The sequence below is a fragment of the Xenopus laevis genome, chromosome 1L, assembly GCF_017654675.1.
Source record: "Xenopus laevis strain J_2021 chromosome 1L, Xenopus_laevis_v10.1, whole genome shotgun sequence".
In the NCBI taxonomy this organism is placed as follows: domain Eukaryota; kingdom Metazoa; phylum Chordata; class Amphibia; order Anura; family Pipidae; genus Xenopus; species Xenopus laevis.
Window position 1 is genome coordinate 169,750,286 of NC_054371.1, and position 25,079 is coordinate 169,775,364.

At 38.5% G+C, this 25,079-nt stretch overlaps 1 protein-coding gene across 1 annotated transcript in view; it reads left to right on the forward strand.

Moving 5' to 3' along the window:
• The window catches only part of galnt9.L (polypeptide N-acetylgalactosaminyltransferase 9 L homeolog), a 139,400-nt gene that overhangs the window by 103,984 nt on the left and 10,337 nt on the right, over window positions 1–25,079 (forward strand). The window contains exons 7-9 of the mRNA XM_018262326.2: window positions 10,080–10,265; window positions 19,009–19,146; window positions 24,407–24,502. Of these exons, the coding sequence (XP_018117815.1) occupies window positions 10,080–10,265; window positions 19,009–19,146; window positions 24,407–24,502 (420 nt within the window). The remainder of the gene's footprint in view (window positions 1–10,079; window positions 10,266–19,008; window positions 19,147–24,406; window positions 24,503–25,079) is intronic.

The window sequence follows — 25,079 nt, forward strand, 5'->3', positions numbered from 1 at the left end:
GTAAATTAACAAACCAAGGTAATGCAAATGAGCCTAAATAAGTTACATTATTTCTTTGTCAGATGATTTAGGAGTATTTACTACTGTTTATATAAAATAGTGCAGTGGCTATAATAAAAACAAAGCATCAGATATGTCTGTACGGTACTTTACAAGCAATTACATCACATACAAGAGGGCTGTTTATTGTAATTGTAAAATCATAAATGGTTTAACTGCTGTGAGCATGGCTTTGAATACGTAATTGATTTTGGATTCACTGGAAAAGATTGCTTATTGTATAATTGCATCAAAAATACAATCATTCAAACAATCATTTTTCCTGATTTGTTTTTATTTATTATGAAACTGCTCCCCTACAGAATTAGGAGGCAGTCAAGTTTCTGGAGGCCCTGATAGCACAACATCTTATTGGTTGCTATGAATTATTGCTCCTGGGCAAAAGTATTGCCTTTTATTACATATGGGGGTAGTCCCTTGTGCATTTCCATAATGTATGACAGTGACAGTTATTATATGCAGATACAATTCTTTCTTTGCACTGTTGTGTTTATATCCAGATAAAAGCTTCCATGTTGCTTGCATCAGCAAAATTAACCCTGAACATTCTCTTTAGAAGGTATGAGCTCCACAAATTTCTTTCCAGCAAGATGTCGGAATTAAAGAGGCAATATGTACCTATATAACCTTTTTTTCATCATGAGCAAAATAAATCTAAAATGATGAAAATACATTCCCTATTTCTTTTTTTATTAAAAATGCATATTCATTAAATAGGTTTTATTATGAAGCAGTAATTGGGAATTGTTTTGCTTTCTCACTCACTATTTTGCAATTAATTAGCAGAGTTAGTTTAACAACAAATACTGAACTCCATTTAAGGACCCTCTTCCTTCACCCTTTGTTGTTTTGACTTACAAACAAGAAGAAGTCCATTATGCAGGGGAATTATCTGTGCGCTGGTAATCTAATTTTCTACCTTGAAAGAACTAGACATGGAGTAGTTCATTTTCCTGTTTGTCCTGATTAGCTTGAGAAATACAGTCATATGAAAAAGTTTGGGAACCCCTCTTAGGCTTTCATTTCCCAGGAACGTCTGAGTAGGGGGGGGGTGTTTTCTTAACAAAGAGTTTTATTAAAGCAGTATTCAATTGGAATTAAATCAATATGGAATTAAATCAAATGTGAAAAAATGGCTGTGCAGGAATCTGGGTACCCTTGTAATTTTGATAATTTGAATGCATATAACTGCTCAATACTGATTACTGGCAACACCAAATTGGTTGGATTAGCCCGTTAATCCTTGAACTTCATAGTCCAATCAAGAGAAAATGTATTTAAGGTGGCCAATTGCAAGTTGTGCTTCTGTTTGACTCTCTTCTGAAGAGTGACAGCATGGAATCCTCAAAGCAACTCTCAAAAGATCTGAAAATAAAGATTGTGCAGTATCATGGTTTAGGGGAAGGCTACAAAAAGCAATCTCAGAGGTTTAAACTGTCAGTTTCAACTGTAAAGAATATAATCAGAAAATGGAAGGCTACAGGCACAGTTGCTGTAAAACCCAGGTCTGGCAGGCCAAGAAAAATATAGAAGCGGCACATGCGGAGGATTGTGAGAATGGTTACAGACAACCCAAAGTTCACCTTCAAGACCTGCAAGAACATCTTGCTGCAGATGGTGTATCTGTACATCATTCTACAATTCAGCAATTTGGACAAAGAACATCTATATGGCAGGGTGATTAGAAAGAAGCCCTTTCTGCACTCACACCACAAACAGAGTCGCTTGTTGTATGCAAATGCTCATTTAGACAAGCCACAGTCATTTTGGAACAAAGTGCTTTGGACTGATGAGACAAAAATTTTGTTATTTGCATGGCGGAAGAAGAAAAAACTAAATTCCAAGAAAGTTACCTGCTACCTACTGTCAAATTTGGTGGAGATTCCATCATGCTGTGGGGTTTTGTGGCTAGTTCAGGGACTGGGTGTAACCCTCCCCGCCAGTCAGATGCGATCTCTTACCTTTCGGCGCACTGACCGGCGGGTGCAGGGAAGGGTGCCTCAGTACGCATGCGCAATCACGCAATGACGTTGGCATGCACGCGGATCGTGATGACATCATCAGGAGGCGCACACCGAATGTGGGTGATGCAATTACGTCATTAGTGCAAACTCTGTTTATATACAAAGATTCCTGCCCTTTTGATTGGTCCCCTGCCTGTCTATCAATTAATTACTCTTTTCCTATTGGTTTCTTGCCCCTTAAATAGTGCTTCCTCCATTCAGTCATTGCCCAAGCTGGCTTCTGTTACTCAGATCCTGCTAAAGCTACCGTTTGTTTGCTAATCTGGATCTTTTTGACCTTCTGCCTGACTACCTACTCTGATTGCTGCTGCCTGACCTGACCTTGACCTGTTCCTGTATTTATCTTTGCCTGCTCCCAATCTGTAATGCGTTTACCCCAGAAGTTTCTAGGTGCTTTGTCCTCCCCGCCGCAGAAAGGCCGGTGCTCCAAAAGGGCGTCAGTGAATACCGAGGTTGATAGGGACTCCAAAAGGGCCCTACCAGCTGACTCTCCAGGGTTCCACTCTAACAAGTTCGTTACACTGGGGCCCTTGTTAAAGTCGAGGGTCGTATGAATTTAACCCAATACCAACAAATTCTTCAGGATAATGTTCAAGCATCAGTCACAAAGTTGAAGTTACACAGGGGTTGGATATTCCAACAATACAACGAACCTAAACACACTTCGAAATCTACAAAGGCATTTATGCAGAAGGAGAAGTACAATATTCTGGAATGGCTGTAAGAGTACTCCGACTTGAATATCATTGAAAATCTATGGAATGATTTGAAGCAGGCTGTCCATGCTCAGCAGCCATCAAATTTAACTGAACGGGAGAGATTTTGTATGGACAAATGGTCAAAAATACCGCCATCCAGAATCCAGACACTCATCAAAGGCTATAGGAGGCGTCTAGAGGCTGTTACATTTGCAAAAGGAGGCTCAACTAAGTATTGATGTAATATTTCTGTTGGGGTGCCCAAATGTATGTACCTGTTTAATTTTGTTATGATGCATATTGTATATTTTCTGTTAATCCAATAAACGTTATGTCACTGCTGAAATACTACTGTTTCCAAAAGGCATGTAAAAAGGAAGTTGCTACTTTAAAAGTTCAGCCAATGATAAACAAAACTCCAAATAATTAAAAGAGGTTCCTAAACTTTTTCATATGACTGCAATAAACTTTTTGCACAAGGCAAATAGCACAAGACCTATTCATTGCACTCATGTAAAACAAGGGGAGATTAACTCATCAAGACTTTTCAAGCTACATACAGTATGTTGTAGTCTAGAGTGCAGTTCCAATTCAATGACTAAATGCAAACATACAGTATTAATTATATGTGTAATTTCCTTAGAATTACATAGATTTTCTCTATAAATATGCATATTTTAAATGAGCAGTGTTATGTATATTACATAAAAGGGCAACTTCTACTACTTGCTCTGATGCAAATTTCCTGAATACTTGTAACTGAAAGACTGGCAAATATATGGGGATATGTATTTGCTAATGACTTTATGTTTATACATGGAAAACACCAATGATGCATGTCGGAAATGTTTAGGGAATCATTTGTGAGTCTACAAAGATCAAGATTTCCATTGCATGAAGCACGCACGTCAGTAGTAGTAGTAATAGAACATTATACTTTAGTGAACTAAAAAGCTAATACCATCTTTAGCACCAAAGCTACATTGGAACTTCTGCATAAAATATATTCTATTCTAAAAAATGTGACCTTATTACTATTCTTTGTAGAAAAACAGTATGTCTAAGAAAGAGCAAATGAAAGCACATCTTCAAAGGTATTGAAGCTGGATAACAAACATTGTTTCTGAAGACACAGAATAAAGACAGAGCACATCAGAATCAGTATGTAATAGAAACTGTGTTTGCACAAAGGACTGATATAGCTCACTTAGCCCTGGGCAAGTCATGAGTTATCGGGCACTGGTGCATGAGGAATAACCTTCATAACTCACTGCTCCCTCACTAATCTCTGTGCATTATATTTCTACGGCTTTGTCCTTGTGTTTCCTATAACCCCATCTGTGAGACAAGTCAGATATATGTGGTTCAGTGCATTGACAGAAGAGATCTGACACATCATCAAGGGGTTATCACATTCACTGTCCTCTAGCTGTAGCCTACATCTGATCTACCAATCCCATCATCTATCCCTAACCTATTACTGATGGAAATGCCACCAGTCTTTATTCAGATAGGTTAGTGGAATGCAAGTGGCACCTTCACAGCTTACATCTTCAGTCATTATCAATTCAGTCTCTACATGCCACATGAACCATTGTATTAAAAGGATAATTCAAAATATATACATTTAAAGTAAAATAAAGTATTTATTAATATGTAACCAGTAGTGTAACTAAGTGGCACCCCTCCACAAAAAATCTTCTGAGGTTCCTGGCATGAACAGTAAACCCTACCCGGACTTACTCCTTCATACCCCAACCTCCTACCCACTCATGTCCCAAGCTCCCCATTGGATAGAGGATTAGGAGGGGTATTTATATAACGTAGAAAAGCAAACACCCCCCTCCCAGGCCAGGACCCCTGGTTCCCGTGGCTCCCCCTCAACAGTGGGGTCTGCTTCTTGTATAGTTACACCACTTTATGTAACATACCTGCAATTCTGCAATTACTATTTGAGCTAAAACAATAAATGTTCTGTTTTGATTAGAAAAGGTTTATGTTTTTGTTCCCCTCTTTTATTTCTTTGCTGTATTTGTAATTTACATTTAGTAAAGGAAAACAAAGCCCCTAGAGGAAGTTACAGATTTATTTGCCACTCAGTATTGAATCCAGAAAGAAGTCCCTGGAGCAAGTTGCTGATTTATAATGTAATTGTAAGCATATATGAAATATATCTAAGCAAAAGATGCCAGTTAGAAGAAGCTGATCTATAAGGCAATTGTAGTAGACACAGTAATGACTGTTCATTTCTTGGTTATATTCATTGATTCAGCCTTCAAACATTGTCTGAGTTTTGTTTAGTTTATTGGATGGGGGGGTCAGATTAACATGTTTCCAATTGGTTAAGTAAGGTTCAGATTCAGTCCTATTACATTTGTTATGCTTCATAGTTAGGCCGGCACAGATGCAAACAGTTACAGAGAATCTTTGCCTGATAGCAGCCTGATGAAGCCTTTTGTGTATGCATAAGTAGCAGTGTTTTTATTTTAGATAAAGTGATGGTGTACATAAACATAAGTCTGTGGTGGTCATTTATAAACACCCTGCAAATTTGCACGTGGGCTAATAAGGATTAATTATATCTTCGTTTGGCAGTGTCGGACTGGGACACCAGGGGCCCACCCAAAAACCTTGGACCAGGGGCCCACCCAAAAACCTTAGACCAGGGGACCACTCTCAGTACTATTATTCTTCCTCTCCTCACTCAACCTCTATTCTCCTAGTCTCTTTTCTTTACATATTATAATCTATTATTCCATCTATTTAACTTTAGCTTTGTTCTCATAGAAAGCAGCATGAGGGACCACTGACACCTGGGCCCACCTGGAGTTTTCCTGGTATCCCTGTGGGCCAGTCCGACACTGTAGTTTGGATCAAAAACAAGGAACAGTTTTTTTATTACAGAGAAAAATGGAATCATTTTTTGGATAAAATTGAATTAATGGGAGAAGATCTTTCCGTAATTTGGAGCTTTCTGGATAATTGGTTTCTGAATAGCAGATCCTATACCTGAACGTAAAGACTGAGAGTGGACTGTTTTTTGTGTTAGAGCAAAGAGGGGGTTAGTTGATCATATGCTGCATTGCTCAGGTTATAGCTGTATACAAATGGACACACTTTATTAATTCATCTGTTACAAAGAGTGCAAGTGGCATTCCATTTATTTAAATTGGAAACTGGAAAAGAGTGTAATTGTGTGTGCCAGATGCTACAGTGAAACCAAGTTCATCTGCACTCTGAATGTTTCATTTAATACTGTTTTAGGGACAATGCCCACTAATATTTGAGCCAGAGCAGCTGTTTAACATCAATTAATATGATGCAACCTGGAATCTAAAAAATATATGGTGAGCCCTCGGTTTTCCCCACAAATAATATAACGCATTGTTTTCCCACACTCAGTGCTGAAATGCCTCAAGGTGGGAATATCAGGGAAAGATCTGCTTATTTGGTGACCTTAGCATACGAGCAGATCTTTAAATGTATGGCCAACATTAACCTGATGGTTTCATCTGAAGAAAGTTCTTCTATTGCATTCGCTGTCCAAAAGGGTATGGTCACCATTCAAAGGGTTATATCCTTCTTATTGTCTAACCTGTAAATCTTAAATGAACAAAACTCTCACCAGAAATAGTTATCGCTGTGATTTTCTTGCTGAAATTCTATTTTGTGTCATGCAAGGAGGCTGACTAGCTCTTGTCATGAATATATTTAGACAAATGAAATCAGAATTCTTTCCAGGATCTCATTACAACCTGCCATCTTTCTCAGCCCTGTGGGATTGTGTAGGTGTGTGAACAGAGGCTAAATAAAGTTCCTCTCGTGCAGGTATTCAAAGGCCAATGTGTTACCAAGCAGCAGTTTAAGGCAAAAGTGGCAGATTTTGTGGCAGAATATTACCTGCTACCTACATGATCTTTTTCTGTAATAAGTGTCATCTTTCCCCCTTTATGATTATAAGCCCACTCTGCAGAAGGTAATAACTGGCACACCACTCCTGCCTGGTGACAATGACACATTGCAGTTCATCAAGAATTGATGAATATTAATATAGCATTTTATTAAGAAGTGATTCGTCGCTCCTTGTGAAGAAATAATTTCATGTTCACCGAAAATGTATTCATAATGTATGAATGGCATCTCAATATAGGGGATAAAACTCTCTGTTACAGTGGCAGACTCCCATTATCCCTTTATTTGCAACAAGCTATTTTATGTCAAGCCTAAAAAAAAAACATTGTTTTGATTTTTTTCTAATGTTGACGATTTAATATAACAAATCTGTCTGTTAATCTGTGAGCTGCGGGAGATTCCTGGTGCTTTCTGTGCAGCAGTTCAGGGGAGATAGATGTAGCTCCAGGTGAGAAAGCCTGAATACTCCTTTTATGATAGCTCTTGTTTATTCAGTGTGCTTGCGGCATCCCTAATGCAAATCCAGGCCCTAATGCACATCCTTTGCAGATTGTTCCTACACAGGTTCTCCAGGATGATTGATATGTTTGTTGAAATTTCAGCCACGGCCTATAATTCTCCTGCTCTTCATTGTTCTAGTGCTACAGTCGGTTAAGAGATACTTGCTTGATTTCTCTGATCATATTTGCTAGCTTCCACAGGAATGAGTATTTGGAAGATGTGGAAAATAAAAGCCTCTTTGTTTGTAGACCTTTTGTTAGTGTTTTTAAAGAACCTCTATTGTCTATACCCCTTATCACAGGAAATGCCTGCATAACTGCTGTACAGTATGTGCATTCAAAGGGACACTATTAGTGATGGGCGAATTTATTCGCCAGGCGCGAATTTGCGCGATTCGCCGGCAGCGAATAAATTCACGAAACGCCCACAAAAATTTGCGGCAAAAATTCTAGCCTAGCCTAGGCATAGCCACTACCCTCTGGTGCTTTCTCTGTCCTGAGCATCCCCCAAGGATGAGCCCAGAGCCTTTTGCCCTGCTCACCCTGATTGCTCTTTTCTCAAGCTCGACGTATGATCACAGCCTGCTAGCCTGAATCTAGCCTCTGGCTCTTTCTCTGTTGTGCCACATGAGCATCCACCAAGGAGGAGCCCTTTGCCCTGCTCTCCCTGGTTGGTCTTATCTCAACTCAGTCCATACCTGATTGTATGTTCACAGCCTACTAGCCTGGGCATAGCCCCCACTCTCTGGTGCTGTTTATGTCTTGCAGCATTCTGCTGCTTTGAGTTCTGATGTACATTCAGCCACTCCTGCTCGTGACCTCTGTCCTCTTGAAGATCTGAACCTGTACAGCTTAAGGGGTTAGGAGGGTTGGTAAAAAACACAAAAAACAAAATGGTTATCTGGCCTCTCTCCTTTCCACCTCACCTTATAAGCTTTAATCTCCTTTCATACCTGCCTTGAGCCAAGGGGAGGGGGTTGAAAACAACTAACTAAAGAAACCCAACCCGCTCCTACTGGCAGTCAGCAACACCTAGCCACAAGAACAATAGGTCTCATGGGCCTCCATTTAAAGAATTGCAGCCTCCTTTAAAATTGCTCAGTCAGTCTTTGTATTGTCACGTAGATGTGTCCAAGTGTGATTCCTTTTAACTTCACCATTTCAGGCACATGTGTCAATCTGTAATAGAGGCATATAGAAGAATTCTTATTCTCTCTCTCTTGCAATAACCAGAAACTGTTATGTTGATACAATTCAAATGGCACACACGCACCCTTCTCTTTTAGGTAACTGGGGTCACTCAACATCTTCTTTCTCTTTGAACCAGGACTCATGGGCCTATCCTATTGCTCAGTGTGTTCCCTTTACCTACTACAGAAATTTATTATACAGAATGCTTGTGACCTGGGGGTTTTCCAGGTAAAGGTTCTTTGCTTGATTGAAGCCTTCATTGAAATCCTTAAAAAAAAAGTGATAGCAGAATATTAGTGTATCTGCCAAGCAAGTATAATTCACAAGCATAGTCCATTACAGCATGGGGCCCCCTTAGTTCACAGTCCACCCATACGCTACCAAGTCATGCTCTTTTTCAGAGTCTTGGGGTTTTAAACCATGCAATTCATGTTTTTTAATGTCTTTCTATTAGTTTTCTATAAACAAAGCAATAACAAATACAACATATAGAATAAAAGAAAAGGGAAAAGTGACATGGTTAGTGAATGTGCATTGTAGCTAATCCCTGTTAATATGATGTTTGTAGTTTGTGGACAGCCCAGTTCTGCTTCAGAGAACTACAGTATTACTACATAAGAACTACATTACTTCTGTCACAAGTTGCTTTAAGGGTCCACTGGCAGAGAGTTATGTATAAAACACGGGCAGTGTGTTACCCTTGAGCAAGCAATGTGTTTTCGAATTATAGATGCTATCTATGGAGCAATACTGATTATTTAGTTTTAAAGTTTATAAAGTTTCAAATCATGCTATTTTTAATCATAAGTCTGTATTGGGGCGAATGGACCCAGAATGTCAAATTTACAGACGTCAAGTAGTTAAGATAAAACTCCCATTATGACCCAGCTTTTGTTATATTTTTCAAATACAAAACAGAAATGAGTTATAACCCTTTCTGTATTAAGCAGCATAGAAGGCTCTGGGACATAGTGTTGCTAGGCAATGGGCTTTTCCCAATGACTTTATTATAACGAGGATAGAAAACTATTGTTGTCCTCTATTTATGTACAGCTGGCATATTCCACAACACTTTGCAAAGATGATACACATTAACCTGACTCATTGACCCAAAGACCCTAAACTAGAGAGATATCTGAAATAATTTGGAATAAAAGTATCAGATGCTAAAGTAGAGGGCCTAGTAGAAAAACTAAATTTTTTTATTTAATTAGTTTATCTACATAGTGTATACAAGGTGGTGCCTTGCTATTCAAGCATTTCTAGAGATCATTACATGCTTAAACGGCACTTTGAGTAATGGTATTATTAAAGAGATACAAATCATGGTCCCAAAATGACCACCAACTTCCTGATAATGTTTATTTAGTCTTTAATGCCTCTTCTAACACTGCAATATGGACGGTTACTCCATAACCAGGCCTTTAGCACCCCATGCAGAGCCTTTCTGTTTGCAACTTGTATAAATACAATTAATTTTTACCTTCACTGTTTCAAAACCCTCATATTCAAAGAATCACTAAGTAGTCTGCAAAGCATTACGTCAACTTTATCCACCACAGCCCACTGTATGGTGTTTACCTTATTAAAATCTATGTTCTTTATGAAAATTAATGAATCTGATGGATGATATATTCAGTTACCCTAATTTATGATTACATAAAAACACTTTTTTGTCTCCATTTTTCTTTCAGGTATGGCAATGTGGTGGAAGCATGGAAGTCCTTCCTTGCTCCAGAGTTGCCCACATCGAACGCACAAAAAAGCCTTACAACAATGACATTGACTACTATGCAAAGCGCAATGCTTTAAGAGCTGCTGAAGTGTGGATGGATGAGTTCAAATCCCACGTCTACATGGCTTGGAATATACCTATGACAGTAAGTAATTAGCTGTATCCACCTCAGATTAGCAACGTTTTCTGATACAGTAGTCACTAGACAACTTATATTAGATATTAATCAGTCTTAATATATGGATAGGGAATAGAAACAATTATATTTTCATTTATTTTAAAAGACTCAATAATTCACTTGCTAAAATGGCAGGAGGTATAAATGCCAAAAATGCATTAGCTTTGTACTGGATAGTGATCATTGTCCTACATGTAAGGGTTGGCATGTGTCTTATAGGCATCCTTACTGGTGAGCTATTTATTTGGTTCAAGCTGGAACACCTATGGGCAAACAACAGAGGGATATATATAGCTCTGCAGTATATGCTGGAATTTTATAAAGACACATTCTTCTTCTTCTTATTATAAAATGCACCTCTTGCTGAAGTGCAGAGCTTCCTTGTGCCCATGCATGTAGACCTCTACACCAGGCCCCATTGCTCTAATCTATAACATACACAAGAGCATAGAGCACTTATTTATGGGAGAGCAAGTAGGGAAAACAATATCTTGAATAACATTATAATAGCGATCATTTTTCACATTAATATGCCCTTAACATAATAATGTTAATGAGCCCTGGGCATACTAAAAAGAGTGCAATCATTTGGGGTTTTATAAGGAATATGCAGATGTTTGCAAAAGACATTTGGTTGCAAACTTTGAGATGCAGTCGTTGAGGTGTTTAATCAGTCAAAAAGGAATTTTTTGTGCTAACGAAACATATTACCTCCCCAAGTGTATTTTTAAGGAATGCATGGTTCAGATGGTAAAAGTTATACGGGGGAATGTAATAAAAGTCGCAAAGAGCAAAATAATTTGCACCAATAAGAATAAAAATCCACAACTCGCAATGTAATATTGTTCCTTAAACGGTTATTGCATTGCGAATTTTAATTGCACATTGCGAATGTTAATTACGCACTCTTAAGAAGTGCTTGAAGGTGTTGTAATATTCTGGAACAAACATAACGACTTTTTCAGTAAGAAGTTTATTACATTTACTGCGCATTGGCGCAAACCATAAAATATCGCAAACAGTCTTCCACTGTCGGAAGTGGTCGCTTAACAGTTTCCGGCAAAAGCTATATTAAATTCGTAAAGCCATAACTTAGGGAGTTGAATTTTCAGTATTCATGTCAGTCGGGTTCAATTATCAGCAATGGACAATTTGCACTGGCGCAATAATCCGTAACAACTACTAAGTTATAGTTATTGTCGAGGCTCAGTTGCATTTACTACTTTACTGAATGGGTAAAAAAACTGCATATACATGTAAGTGCAGGCCTATAAATAGACCATATACTCCTATTCACACTCTGATCCCAGAGATACGGCATCAACCTCAGTGCAGACAAACAGAGCAGATTTTGGCACCTAAACACTTACGTTTGTATTTTCAATCCAAAATTTCCTCCATGTGTCTGCACCTACACCGATGCCGTGTATCTGGGATTGTTTCTGGGAGAGTATTACCCCAGTAGAGCAATACAAGCAGCAAATTATCCCTGACTTTGATGGTAACTGCCTATATGTGCTCATGTCAATACCTGTGCGTATACTGGAAGGAATATTTAAGATGCAAATTAACTTGTAGCATGATGCAGGGATTGTTTAAAGGACAAGGAAACCCTCAGCATAAGTTTATATACATGTTAGGGAACAATAGCATTTACCAATCTTCCCTGAATAATTCTCCCTGAAGTGCATCCATACAGTTTTTTTGTGTTTCAGACTTGGACTTAGCATATGCACATCAAGCTATGCATGAAAACCTGTGCATGCACAAAGAGCACAGATAGTTACATAGTTACATAGTTACATAGTTAAATTGGGTTGAAAAAAGACAAAGTCCATCAAGTTCAACCCCTCCAAATGAAAACCCAGCATCCCTACACACACCCCTCCCTACTTTTAATTAAAATTCTATATACCCATACCTATATTAACTATAGAGTTTAGTATCACAATAGCCTTTAATATTATGTCTGTCCAAAAAATCATCCAAGCCATTCTTAAAGGCATTAACTGAATCAGCCATCACAACATCACCCGGCAGTGCATTCCACAACCTCACTGTCCTGACTGTGAAGAACCCTCTACGTTGCTTCAAATGAAAGTTCTTTTCTTCTAGTCTAAAGGGGTGGCCTCTGGTACGGTGATCCACTTTATGGGTAAAAAGGTCCCCTGCCATTTGTCTATAATGTCCTCTAATGTACTTGTAAAGTGTAATCATGTCCCCTCGCAAGCGCCTTTTTTCCAGAGAAAACAACCCCAACCTTGACAGTCTACCCTCATAATTTAAGTCTTCCGTCCCTCTAACCAATTTAGTTGCACGTCTCTGCACTCTCTCCAGCTCATTTATATCCCTCTTAAGGACTGGAGTCCAAAACTGAACTGCATACTCCAGATGAGGCCTTACCAGGGACCTATAAAGAGGCATAATTATGTTTTCATCCCTTGAGTTAATGCCCTTTTTTATGCAAGACAGAACTTTATTTGCTTTAGTAGCCACAGAATGACACTGCCCAGAATTAGACAACGTGTTATCTACAAAGACCCCTAGATCCTTTTCATTTAAGGAAACTCCCAACACATTGCCATTTAGTGTATAACTTGCATTTATATTATTTTTGCCAAAGTGCATAACCTTGCATTTATCAACATTGAACCTCATTTTCCAGTTTGCTGCCCAGTTTTCCAGTTTAGACAGATCACTTTGCAAAGTGGCAGCATCCTGCATGGAACCTATAGTTCTGCACAATTTAGTATCATCTGCAAAAATAGAAACAGTACTTTCAATGCCCACCTCCAGGTCATTAATAAACAAGTTGAAAAGCAAGGGACCTAGTACAGAGCCCTGCGGTACTCCACTAACAACACTGGTCCAATTAGAAAATGTTCCATTTACCACCACTCTTTGTAGTCTATCTTTTAGCCAGTTCGCTATCCAGGTACAAATACTATGTTCCAGGCCAACATTCCTTAATTTAACCAGTAACCTTTTGTGTGGCACTGTATCAAATGCTTTAGCAAAGTCTAAGTAAATCACATCCACTGCCATCCCAGAATCGAGGTCTCTACTTACATTCTCGTAAAAAGAAATTAAGTTAGTCTGGCAAGATCTATTACGCATAAAACCATGCTGGCACAAACTCATAGTATTATGATTTGCTATGAAGTCCAGTATCTTATCCTTTATTAACCCTTCGAAAAGCTTTCCTAATACTGACGTCAGACTAACTGGCCTATAGTTTTGAGGCTGAGAACGGGATCCTTTTTTGAATAGAGGCACCACATTAGCAATTCGCCAGTCTCTTGGCACAATACCAGATCTCAATGAATCCTGAAAAATTAAGTAAAGAGGTTTGGCAATCACAGAGCTAAGCTCGCTAATTACCCTGGGATGAATACCATCTGGCCCTGGACCTTTGTTAATCTTAACCTGTTCAAGTCTCTTTTGAATTTCTTCTTGTGTGAACCATGCATCATTAGTTGTATTACTAGAATTGGGAGTGTTAAGAAGGAAACCTTCACTTACTGGTTCTTCATTTGTGTAAACAGATGAAAAATACGAGTTCAGAATCTGCGCTTTTATTTTGTTTTCATCAACCAGCTGATCCCCCTCTGATAGTAAGGGTCCCACCCCTTCCTGCTTCATTTTTTTACTATTGACATATTTAAAAAATAATTTGGGATTTTTTTTACTGCTTGCTGCAATATCCTTTTCTATAGCAATTTTAGCTTGCCTTATAGCTTCTTTGCATGATTTATTGGCCTCCTTGTACCTTATAAATGTTTCGGCTGTACCAGCTAACTTGAAAGCCTTAAAAGCACGTCTTTTCTTACCCACCTCAACACCAACGCTTCTATTGAACCAAAAAGGTTTTGCTTTGCAACGACGTTCCTTGCTTACAAGTGGAATATACTGACAAGTATATTTATTAAGCAGCATTTTAAAGACTTCCCATTTTTGTTCTGTGTTTAACCCTGTGAAAAGCATTTCCCACTTAATATGTTGCAGAGATGCCCTTATACTGTCAAAGTTTGCACGTCTGAAATTTAGTGTTTTAGTTACTCCCTTATAGAATTGCTTCTGCAACAGAATCTCAAAGGAGACCATGTTATGATCACTATTCCCTAAATGCTCACCCACACAAATGTTAGAGATGAGTTCAGTATTGTTAGTTATTACAAGGTCCAAAAGAGAGTTATTCCTAGTAGGTTCTTGAACGAGCTGGAATAAAAAGTTGTCATTCAGCATATTTACAAACCTACTAGCTTTTTCTGTCTTAGCAACCCCATTACCCCAGTCAATGTCTGGATAATTGAAGTCACCCATAGCAACAACTTGACCCAGCTGTGAAGCCGCTTGTATCTGCAAGAGTAGCTGGGCTTCATACTCGACACTTATACGAGGTGGTTTATAGCATACACCAATGATAATTCTTTTTGATACCTTTTGCCCAGTCGAAATCTCTACCCAGAGTGATTCTACACCCTCACCAGTGCCAGCTATTTTTATTTCTTTAGCGCATGGCTTTAATTCAGGCTTTACATACAAACCCACTCCTCCACCCTTTTTAATCCCTCTGTCCCTCTAAAAAGGGTGTAACCATTTAAATTCACAATCCAGTCACATGTTTCATCCCACCAGGTCTCAGTGATACCAATTATATCATAATTTTTAGAGCATGCAATTAATTCTAGGTCTCCCATTTTACCTGACAAACTCCGTGCATTTGCCAGCATACAGCGGAGGTTACTACTTTTACTTTTGAAATGTGCATTACTTAGTGAAGAATTATACGTTAAGTTAGTATTATTCTGTTTTCCTTGTAACAGAGGGACCTCCTTAGCTGGTAAACTGTATGCCCCCTCACTCCTCCCCCATGACCCCTTACTAACCCCACTACCCCGTCTACACTAGCTTCCCCATAATCCTTTATCTCACCCACCCCCTCTTGCCTAGTTTAAACACTCCTCCAACCTCTTAGCCATTCTTTCCCCTAGCACCGCGGACCCCCTTCCATTGAGGTGCAAACCGTCACGGCTATATAGGTTGTACCCCAACGAAAAGTCAGCCCAGTGCTCTAGGAACCCAAACCCTTCCTTCCTGCACCAAGACTTGAGCCACGCATTAAGCTCCCTAATCTCCCGCTGTTTTAATCTCCCTAATCTTCTGATTAATATAATGACTGGAACATCAAGTAAACATTACGGCAACTAAAAGCTAAATAGTTTGGCAGGGTCAATGGGTTATGATCACATGCATAGATCCAACACAGAGACCTGAGAATGATGTTGGTGAAAGCGATATGGCAGCTGCCAACCTCAATGTTGAAGTAGCTGCATGAAAGTAAGGGGTTTGCTAAAACAAAATGTAGCACTTCACAGAGGGCTGTCTATGGTGGCCAATTGTTTGCCAAAGTTTCCGCTAGAGTGGTTTCCTTGTCATTTAACTTTTTGTTCAAAAATTCTTCCTGATTGTTAGGTGTCACTTAATTTGATCAAACACATTTTTAACCTATTTGGTTACACAGATGGTAGGTCTGCAGAGAAAAGCATCCATGTGTCAATGCAGTCAAAAGGGGTATTAAGGGATAAGATACTGGACTTCATTGCAAATCATAATAGTATGAGTTTGTGCCAGCAAAAGTAATATAGATGCAAGTTATACACTAAGTGGCAGTGTGTTGGGAGTTTCCTTAACTGAGAAGGATCTAGGGGTTTTGTGACTAATTCTGGGCAGTGTCACTCTGTGGCCACTAAAGCAAATAAAGTGTTGCATAAAAAAGCTTGTGAGGGGACATGATTAGACTTTACAAGTACATTAGAGGACATTATAGACAAATAGCAGGGGACCTTTTTACCCATAAAGTGGATCACCGTACCAGAGGCCACCCCTTTAGACTAGAAGAAAAGAACTTTCATTTGAAGCAACGTAGGGGGTTCTTCACAGTCAGGACAGTGAGGTTGTGGAATGCACTGCCGGGTGATGTTGTGATGGCTGATTCAGTTAATGCCTTTAAGAATGGCTTGGATGATTTTTTGGACAGACATAATATCAAAGGCTATTGTGATACTAAAATCTATAGTTAGTGTTTTAGTATATATAGTTTATGTGAGTATATGGAGGGGTCAGTGTGTGTGTGTGTGTGTGTGTATGGATGTATAGATGCTGGGTTTCATTTGGAGGGGTTGAACTTGATGGACTTTGGTCTTTTTGCAACTCGATCTAACTATGTAACTATGTCCTTGTCCAATGGGATTTTTCAGCCACTATGATCAATATCGGGCTGAGTTCTGAAATTGGTCAAGGAGGCTGACATTTAACCTCACAACTGGACTAAGTGGAGGAGTGAGAGTCAGAAGGTAATATCAGTCCATGTATGGCCAGTTTAATTCTAATAACTAGACAGTGCCTTGAATAACAGGTTGAACGTTTAACAGGAGTAATCTTAAATATAAAGATAAACTATATAAAAACTAAGCTGTAGGGTCTGCTTGCTCTATAGTTACACCCTTAATGCTATGACTAATTGCCTAATGATATATTTACCATAAATTCTAAAGATTCATTTTATACAATTGTCTCAGCATGAACACCATGAAATCATGTCTACTTTGTAAATAGTGAGGAGCGAATCTATCCCCTTTCGACTGCTGAAAAATACACAAAATGGAGAAAAAAATCAAGAAACGCATTGAAGTCAATAAACACATTCTTTTTTTTTTTTTTTGACACGCTAACTAATTTTTGCGTGCACAACTTTTTTTCTCACTCCAAATGCATTAAAGTCAATGGACGTTTTGTCTTACAGCAACTTTTTTGTCTTGACAGTTTTCTTTCACGGGAAATTTTTGACGCATTTTCAGGAAAAAATTTGTGAACAGGCTGTAAACATTATTGCACCAAGGTTTTGAGAAACTGCATAAACATCACACCTTACTGATATATTGAGTGTCCTTTCATTAACTGATCTACTCTGTAACACGCCAGGAAGATGGCAGACAAATTAAAACCCATATGTCCGACAGTTAAAGATGACAAATAAAGGGGATAATAAACCGCTTTGTAGCCCTAAGGCCTGGAGCATCTGTGCAGAGTGACACATGCCAGACAATCTGTGTACAGCTTCTTCCAGTGTTCCTCAGACAGAAATGTGCTTCCCTTATTACACTGGAGCTCATCTGTACCTTCCAAGGTCAAAATTGCTGTCACCAACATAGTCCCTAGATCTGGCTCAAAAATCAAAATCAATATACACTAATATCAATTACAATAATGTATTTCCACCTAGCGATTGTATTAATCTTGCAAGTGATGTATTGAGTACTGTCAAAATGTGCGTTATTTCATTACAAAATGAATGCATAGGTTTACAGTTCCACTGGATTTTATATCATTCGCAGAATGTATTCTTTCAAATTTGTGATATTGTCAGTAACTGAAGGAGACTATTATCGTGAGAAAATGCTATTCTGTTACAAACATTCAAGGTTTCATTATGCGAAATCCAGCAATTTGTCTGCTAGTGTGACAGCACAGTTTAATGAAATGGTAGGTGCAGGTAGGCATTAGATTGAAAAAATAATTGGAAATGACTAGAAATGCAATACAACCTTTCCAGTACAGGAAGAAACATATATTAAACAACAAAAAAATACAGAGCAAAAACTGTCGACTCTCGCAAGATTTGTACAAAAATAAAAAAGCTTGTTGAGAAGTGAGATTTATAAAGTCCAGTGTTTTGGTTTCTGCACACGGAACCTTTGTCCGGAAAACCAGAATGGTGAATAAACAAATCCTTTAGAGGACAAAATGGTAGAGCATTATTTGCCATAATTCGAATAAATTAGATAGAACTGAAACCAATCAAGCCTTGCTTAAAGTGGTGGTTCACCTTTAAGTTAACTTTTAGTTTACTATAGAATGGATTCTAAGCTACTTTTCAATTGGTCTTCATTATTTATTTTTTGATAGTTTTTGAATTATTTGCCTTCTTTTTCTGACACCATCTAAAAAAAACAAATGCTCTGTAAAGCTATAAATGTAATGTTATTGGTTCTTTTTTTTATTCATCTTTCTATTCTGGCCCTTTTCTATTCATATTCCTGTCTCATATTCAAATCAATGCATGATTGCTAGGTTATTTTGAACCCTAGCAACCAGATTGCTGAAACTGCAGAATGGAGAACTGCTGAATAAAAAGATGACTAACTCAAAAACCCAAAATAATAAAAAAAAAATGAAAACCAATTGCAAATATATCACCCTCTACATCATACTAAAAGTTAACCCTTTAACTATGCAGAAGTGCAAGGAACACATTGTGATGCAAATAATAATAAATGGGATTTTTTATCTCAGAAAGTAGAGACTATTTATGTACATCTGGATGAAGAATCAGAATTTGAAGAATTATGGATAGATTGCTATGCTGCACTCCAGAACCAGGCCATATGCTAGATAAATCCATAAAGAGAGCAGTAAATGTTATTCAATAATTTGGCAAGGAAAGGACTAACAGTTATTAGCTTTCACTTGTTCTTGTTCTTGTATTAGTAAATCTACTTAATAAAGTTTTATTTTATTAAATTCTTTACCAAATTGTGGTATAAATCTGATTCAGAGCTTTATACAAATCTCTCAGTATCTTAATATATGTCGAATTCACTTCTTAACTGCCCATGAAATATTACCCTGTGCTATATTTTCTTTTCAGAACCCCGGTGTGGATTTTGGGGATGTTTCAGAAAGAGTCGCTCTGCGCCAGAAGCTTCAATGCCGTAGTTTTAAATGGTACTTGGAAAATGTATATCCAGAAATGCGAGTGTACAATAACACTATCACTTATGGTGAGGTAAGGAGGAAAAACAAATTGGGGGTAAAGGGATATTGCTTCCAACAACTGGGGAAAATTATAATCAGATGGGTTACCTTGTCCTTGTCATGTTCCAACATGTTGCACTAATGGGAGCTAAGAGGATTGAAACAGGCTGTTTGTAGTTTGGCTATTTGGCTTATTAGTTAACTGTGACTGTATTAAACTTGCCGTTCTGAATGCATAGTTGGCCACAGGGACATTGATGTGATTTGCATGTCTCCGCCCTTAATTCCTGCAAGGGATTAATCCCTCATTTAAAAACTGGAAAGAGTCAGGCAAATAACTGAGGGCCAGTTGAAACATTGCTTAATGTGTGAGCAATAAGTGTTCTGAGAATATTCACCTGCCTCATGCTACACACATTAAAGCAATGTTTCAACTGGCCCTCAGTTATTTGCCTGACTCTTTCCAGTTTTTAAATCATATCCTTGTGATGTTTAAATAATTTTGTGACATTTAGTTCTAATTGTGCCCATGATTACAAATCCGTTGATAGGAAATGTGTTAGGACGTCTTTGTATTAGATACATGAAGTTTTAATCCAAAGATGGTGTCTGAAGGAGTGTGCGCTTTTTGTTTCTGATTTGCCTATGCATCACTACAAGCTAAGGGTTCAGGGTGCAGCACCGAGTATTCGGTGAGTGCTGATTCATCTTTATATGACTATGTTGGTGTGCAATGATTAAGCCTTGAAATGTGGGACCTGAGGTTTTACACATCCAGGTCATCTCCACTATAGGGTTAGCCAATGCACTACTAAGTTATCGCAGCCCTATGTGTCGTGCTTGGGGTTTTACACACAAAGGCTAGAGATTTGTTATGGTCAGCATTTGTTTTACTCAATTTGGACTGAGCTGCACTTCCATAGTTTGTGTTGTTCAGTTTATATATGATCTAATGTCAGATCTAGCACATTTTTATTCCTCCGTTTTCTTGTGTCATGGACACTAGTATCCATGAAGTAATAGAGGGCTTATGGTATAGCTAGAGGCTCAGACAGTGTTAAGATTTCTTTAGTTGTGCTGAGCTTTATTATGTAATGTTACTTTGCTGTATGATACACTTAGCTTTCCTCTGTACATGCGTGTCCCCAGGCTCTGAAAGGACATTATGTGCAGTTGGAGTTGACAGCCAACTGTGAGGATATCTGACAAAGATGCATTTCCCCTGGTGCTATAGCCAAAGTCGTCATAGCTGTACATGACTGTAAGCTTGTCTGAGACTATCAAAGTCCTAAATCAGTTTATTGAAGCAGTTATTTGCACAGGGATATTCCTGAAACATGATAGTCGGAGGTGAAAGTCAGTGTGCCCTTTGTCTATGTTAACTCTTCATTCAAACAGACACTTCTATATGATTACATAATGTATATCACCTAACTTCCTGAAAGCAAATATAAGCACAGCTATTGCATCTCCCACATTGCTCTAAATCACCTGTTTATAAGTTTGCAGTGATCTGCGAATGACAATATTTTGTGATGCCACAAGTTAAATTTGATTTTAAGCAGTTATTTGTCAGAACATTATTCTCATGTTCCTTGCAAGGAAATAATGTATAAAATGCCAATGCAAATATTAAACCTTACAGTAAGCTCATCATTGAATGATTCCATTACACAAATAGTACTGCCTTTCAGCACATACATACATGTAATACACAATTACATATAGAAAACCAGCTCCTATGTTTGTCAATATTTTTTCATTTATACATGTTTCCATGCTTAAGAAAAGGTAAAGAATTTTGGAATTTGTTGTTTTAACTTGCTTACAGTTGAAAGAGTATACATTTCTGTGTATACAGATTCCCCCAGGAGCCCCCAACTTGGATGGATTCTGTTCTCAAGCTGGCCTTAGTCACTAGTACCCTGGCCTTGAGGGCAGAGACACCTGCTTGGCTGAAAGAGTAAGCAGGTGGTGCAGTGGCGGAACTACCAGGGGAGCAGGGGGTGCGAGTGCCACTAAACTGCAGTCTGAAAAATTGCGTAGGGAGGGGGGCGGGGGCCCGGCTGCGCGTCACGCACCAGGGCCTGCCCCCCTCTAGTTACGTTACTGAGGTGGTGACAGGTTTTTCTGTGCTGTAGACCAATATCTCTGTGCTCTTTCTGGTAACTCCAGTCTATAAAAACCCTGTGATTTCTTTGTTGGGGCTTCTGACTCTTTGTGAGTTCAGAATCCACGTAGTATGTGTCAAATAAACTTTGGCTTTCACCTCAAGTGTTCTCTGGTAACTGAATTTCCACTACACAGTCATTACTTTAGGACTTTGTAGATTAAGGGGTACCTGGAAGATTTTGATCCGATTGTGTCAGTCAGACTTTATCTGACTCAAAGTATCTTGTCATGCAACAGCACACAACAGATTTAGTGGGATGCTAAAAATCTGATCCCCCCTGCTATAATGTAAAAAGAATCAGATGAATCAGATGGTGTGTTTTGTTTATATATCTACTTCTGTAACTCAGTGTTTTCCAATGAAATAAAAAAGCCTTTCAGACACCATCTTGTTGGATGCAGCATGCAGCGGTCCCTTCCGACAGTTATGTTGCATCATGTTGGATGGCAACACTTCCATATAGCGGAACACATGTAATTTTTCTATCAGTCCCATTATATTAACCCATATTATACTGCATCTGATTTGTAGGATATGACCTGTGGATCCGACACCATCCTACAAAATCTCAGGTAGTTTAGATCTAAGGCCCTATCGAGTAGCTTGGCAATAGGATGCTAAGAGAAGCAATTTGTTGTGGAGATCAGGACCAACAAAGCAAAATGTTCTTCCTTTCAGGCTTTAGGAGTATTGATGGTATTTTTAGTAGTACCATTTTGACCTCGTATAAGACAAAACTCAGTAAAGGAAAACCTTTAGTAATAGTCAGGCAATTTATTCATACATAATACAACATAACAGTTTTGTCTGGGTAAGCTGTTGGAGTAACACACATAATGTCACCCAAGGCCTTACCAAAGACCCACCTCTTGGTCCAAGCGTTATATAGCTTTCAGAAGGCATTTACAGTAATTATGACAAGGGGTACACGGAAATACCATACATGGTCTGGCGAGGAGACTTACTGGCATATATATTTATACATTCCTGTAAGATGTGCAGTTTTGCAACATAAGAGATTTCTGGTTCCAACTGTCCACAGCCTCGTAGACGTCTGTTGGCTAAACATAGCCATTGTGGTAAAGCCAGTTATTGAGCAACACTTCTGCAAAAGGGGCCCCAAGAGACATGCTGACACTATGCTGACACTCTGGAATCTAAGTAACAGAGTGGAGATCATTTATTTGTATGGCCTAGTATAAGTTATATGAATGACCATTGTCCACAGTTGACCATAAGCCCTTATAGTCCATCCTGCCTTGGGCCCTATAGCGTTATGGTGTCATAGAGCGCGGGGGTAACAAATATCGACCCTCTGACACTAGCCATTCGTCCGTCTTAGGAATTAGACCGTTCCAGAAATATTTTATATAAACAGTATTTGAAGTGGGAACATTGAAAATAATCAAAGTCTCCCAGATTGGGACAAGTCATAGATATGTCATGCCTCCTCATCAATAGCTTTGTAATTAAATTTCTATTATCCACACACCCACACAATGCCCCTTAATGCATCCACAGGCGCCTTCAAATGATATTTGTTTTCTTCCGCAAAAAAAAATAGGAAATTCTTTTACTAGAAGGGGGATAGCCACAGAACATTTCTATATTAGTAATCACTTTAGCTGAAAACATTTCATTAACTAAGGGGCAGATTTATCAAAAATCTGAAACCACTTTTCATTTTTTCTCACTTGACCTTGACATTAAGAAATCTTCAGCACTCTATTATGCTTGCCCTTGTGCATTTTTTATCTGACATCATTCATAGTGAAGGTTTCCATAGGCTTCTGTTGAAAGGATTTACTAATGCAACTAGTGTGCCCATTGATTTGAATAGTTCTTGTAACCTCAGAGCTCTCAAGATGAGGAAATGCAAGGAAACTAGTGAGAAAATGCAAGGAAACTGAGAAATCCTAGAAAAATCTTGATCAAAGGGGAGAGGCTAAACTTGAGATTGACCAAATCTGCCCCATATTTACTAGCAATAATAGATTTTTTTTTTTTGGTGAAGGATGAACAGGAATAAAATTTAGTTGCTTTTCTAACAACACAGGCAAAACACCTAGGGATGTATTTATATATAGGCACCCAGTGGGCTTCTGCCTAGGGCAGTAGGTTTAGGGGAGCAGCCCTCGGGTGCCTATATGATAAATAAAGTTTTCTAGAAAAAAAAATAAAATATCCCCAGCTGCCACCAGAAACTTCCTGTGTAAATTTGGTGGCAGAGCTACAGGGTGAGGGGTACTTGACTGACATTGGTGTAGGTGATGGCATTCGCTGCTTGATGTGATGTCACACACATGTACACACAGCAGCCTGTGGAGAAGCGCAGAAGTTCAGTGCCTAGGGTGACACTGGATGAAAACACAGCCCTGCCAACACCCTCATATCACTGTATCACAGTTATTTAGCTAAAGTGCTTCACCATCCAGTTTGTAATCGAGTTTTAATGCATGGGATACAGAGTTCTTTCCCAAAGAACTGATTCTAGGTAGACATGGAATTTACTGAGCCAATGAGTCAGAAAAATGAGCCACTGAGCCTTTTCTTTTCTCTCGAATAAGTTTCAGTTATACTCCCAATCCTCTTTTCTATGTTGGGCAGGGAACACCAAGCCCAATGACATTGCAGGAAGCCTCAAGCACCGCTACATATCTATACAAGCTATGTACAATTGTGATCACCATACATTAAAGTGGTTATTTACTAAACCTCAAATTTATCTGGTCTAACCTTTATGGGAACTAAATTGTTCCTGAAAAAAAAAATACCCCGATGCTGCGAAAAGCCAGAATCCGAAAATCTGCCATCTCAGACCTGTCGAGGTCCAGTATAAGTCAATGGGAGAGGCAGCTATCTAAATTTGAATTTTTTATGGTCTGCGCTGGGTTTAGCCTAAAAATCAGACATTTTCCAGGTTTTCTGGAAAAAATTCAGGCATAAAGCCCAAAACATTTGAGCAATTAGATTTCCCGTCAAGAATGATTAATACAATATTTCTACTTTGCCATATTGATGTGTATGAATCAGACAAAGCAAGAAATATTCTGCTGTTACCCTATTTCACCTAAAGATCGAAGACCAGACATAAGTTTCTTAATTCTTTTATTTCCAGCTCCGAAACAGTAAAGCAACTGGCTACTGTTTGGATCAAGGCTCTGAAGATGACAACAAAGCCATCCTTTATCCCTGCCATGGCATGTCCTCACAGGTAAGCACAATATCATGGGATTTAATCACATTGCTCTACACCTTAAGCTAAATCTGCTCTTTTTCGTTCAGCAGCAAATGTATTTGCGCATAAGATGAAGAAAATGTTAACAATATGATTGTCTTTCAAGCCAGTGATTTCATTTATGCTCTATTGGTTTCCCATAACACAGATCAATAGAAGTAATATCTTTCTTTATATCCACCAAATTTACCATAGAGTTATTTGCAGGAGAAAGGTTGAAAGTATATGTTATTGCTTTATTTTTCCATATTCTGCTCTGTTTGGTCTATTTAAGAAAAAAGAAAAGAAACAGTTTAGCACATTAAAGCTGTTTCTTGTCCTTTATGTCTTTGTCTTTAGTAACCACTGATTGTCAAGGGTGTAGCTACACATAGCCAGGCATAACAGGCTTTGCAGTTCATTTGAGAATGGAACTCTGAGCACTAAGATCATAGGTGTTACTGGGTGACACTTGTGCATATTCTAAAGTGATTAAAGGAGAAAGAAAGCTACAGAGGCAGTTTATTGCCAATAGATGCAAACTAGAACTCTATATTCATTCTGTAGAATGCTT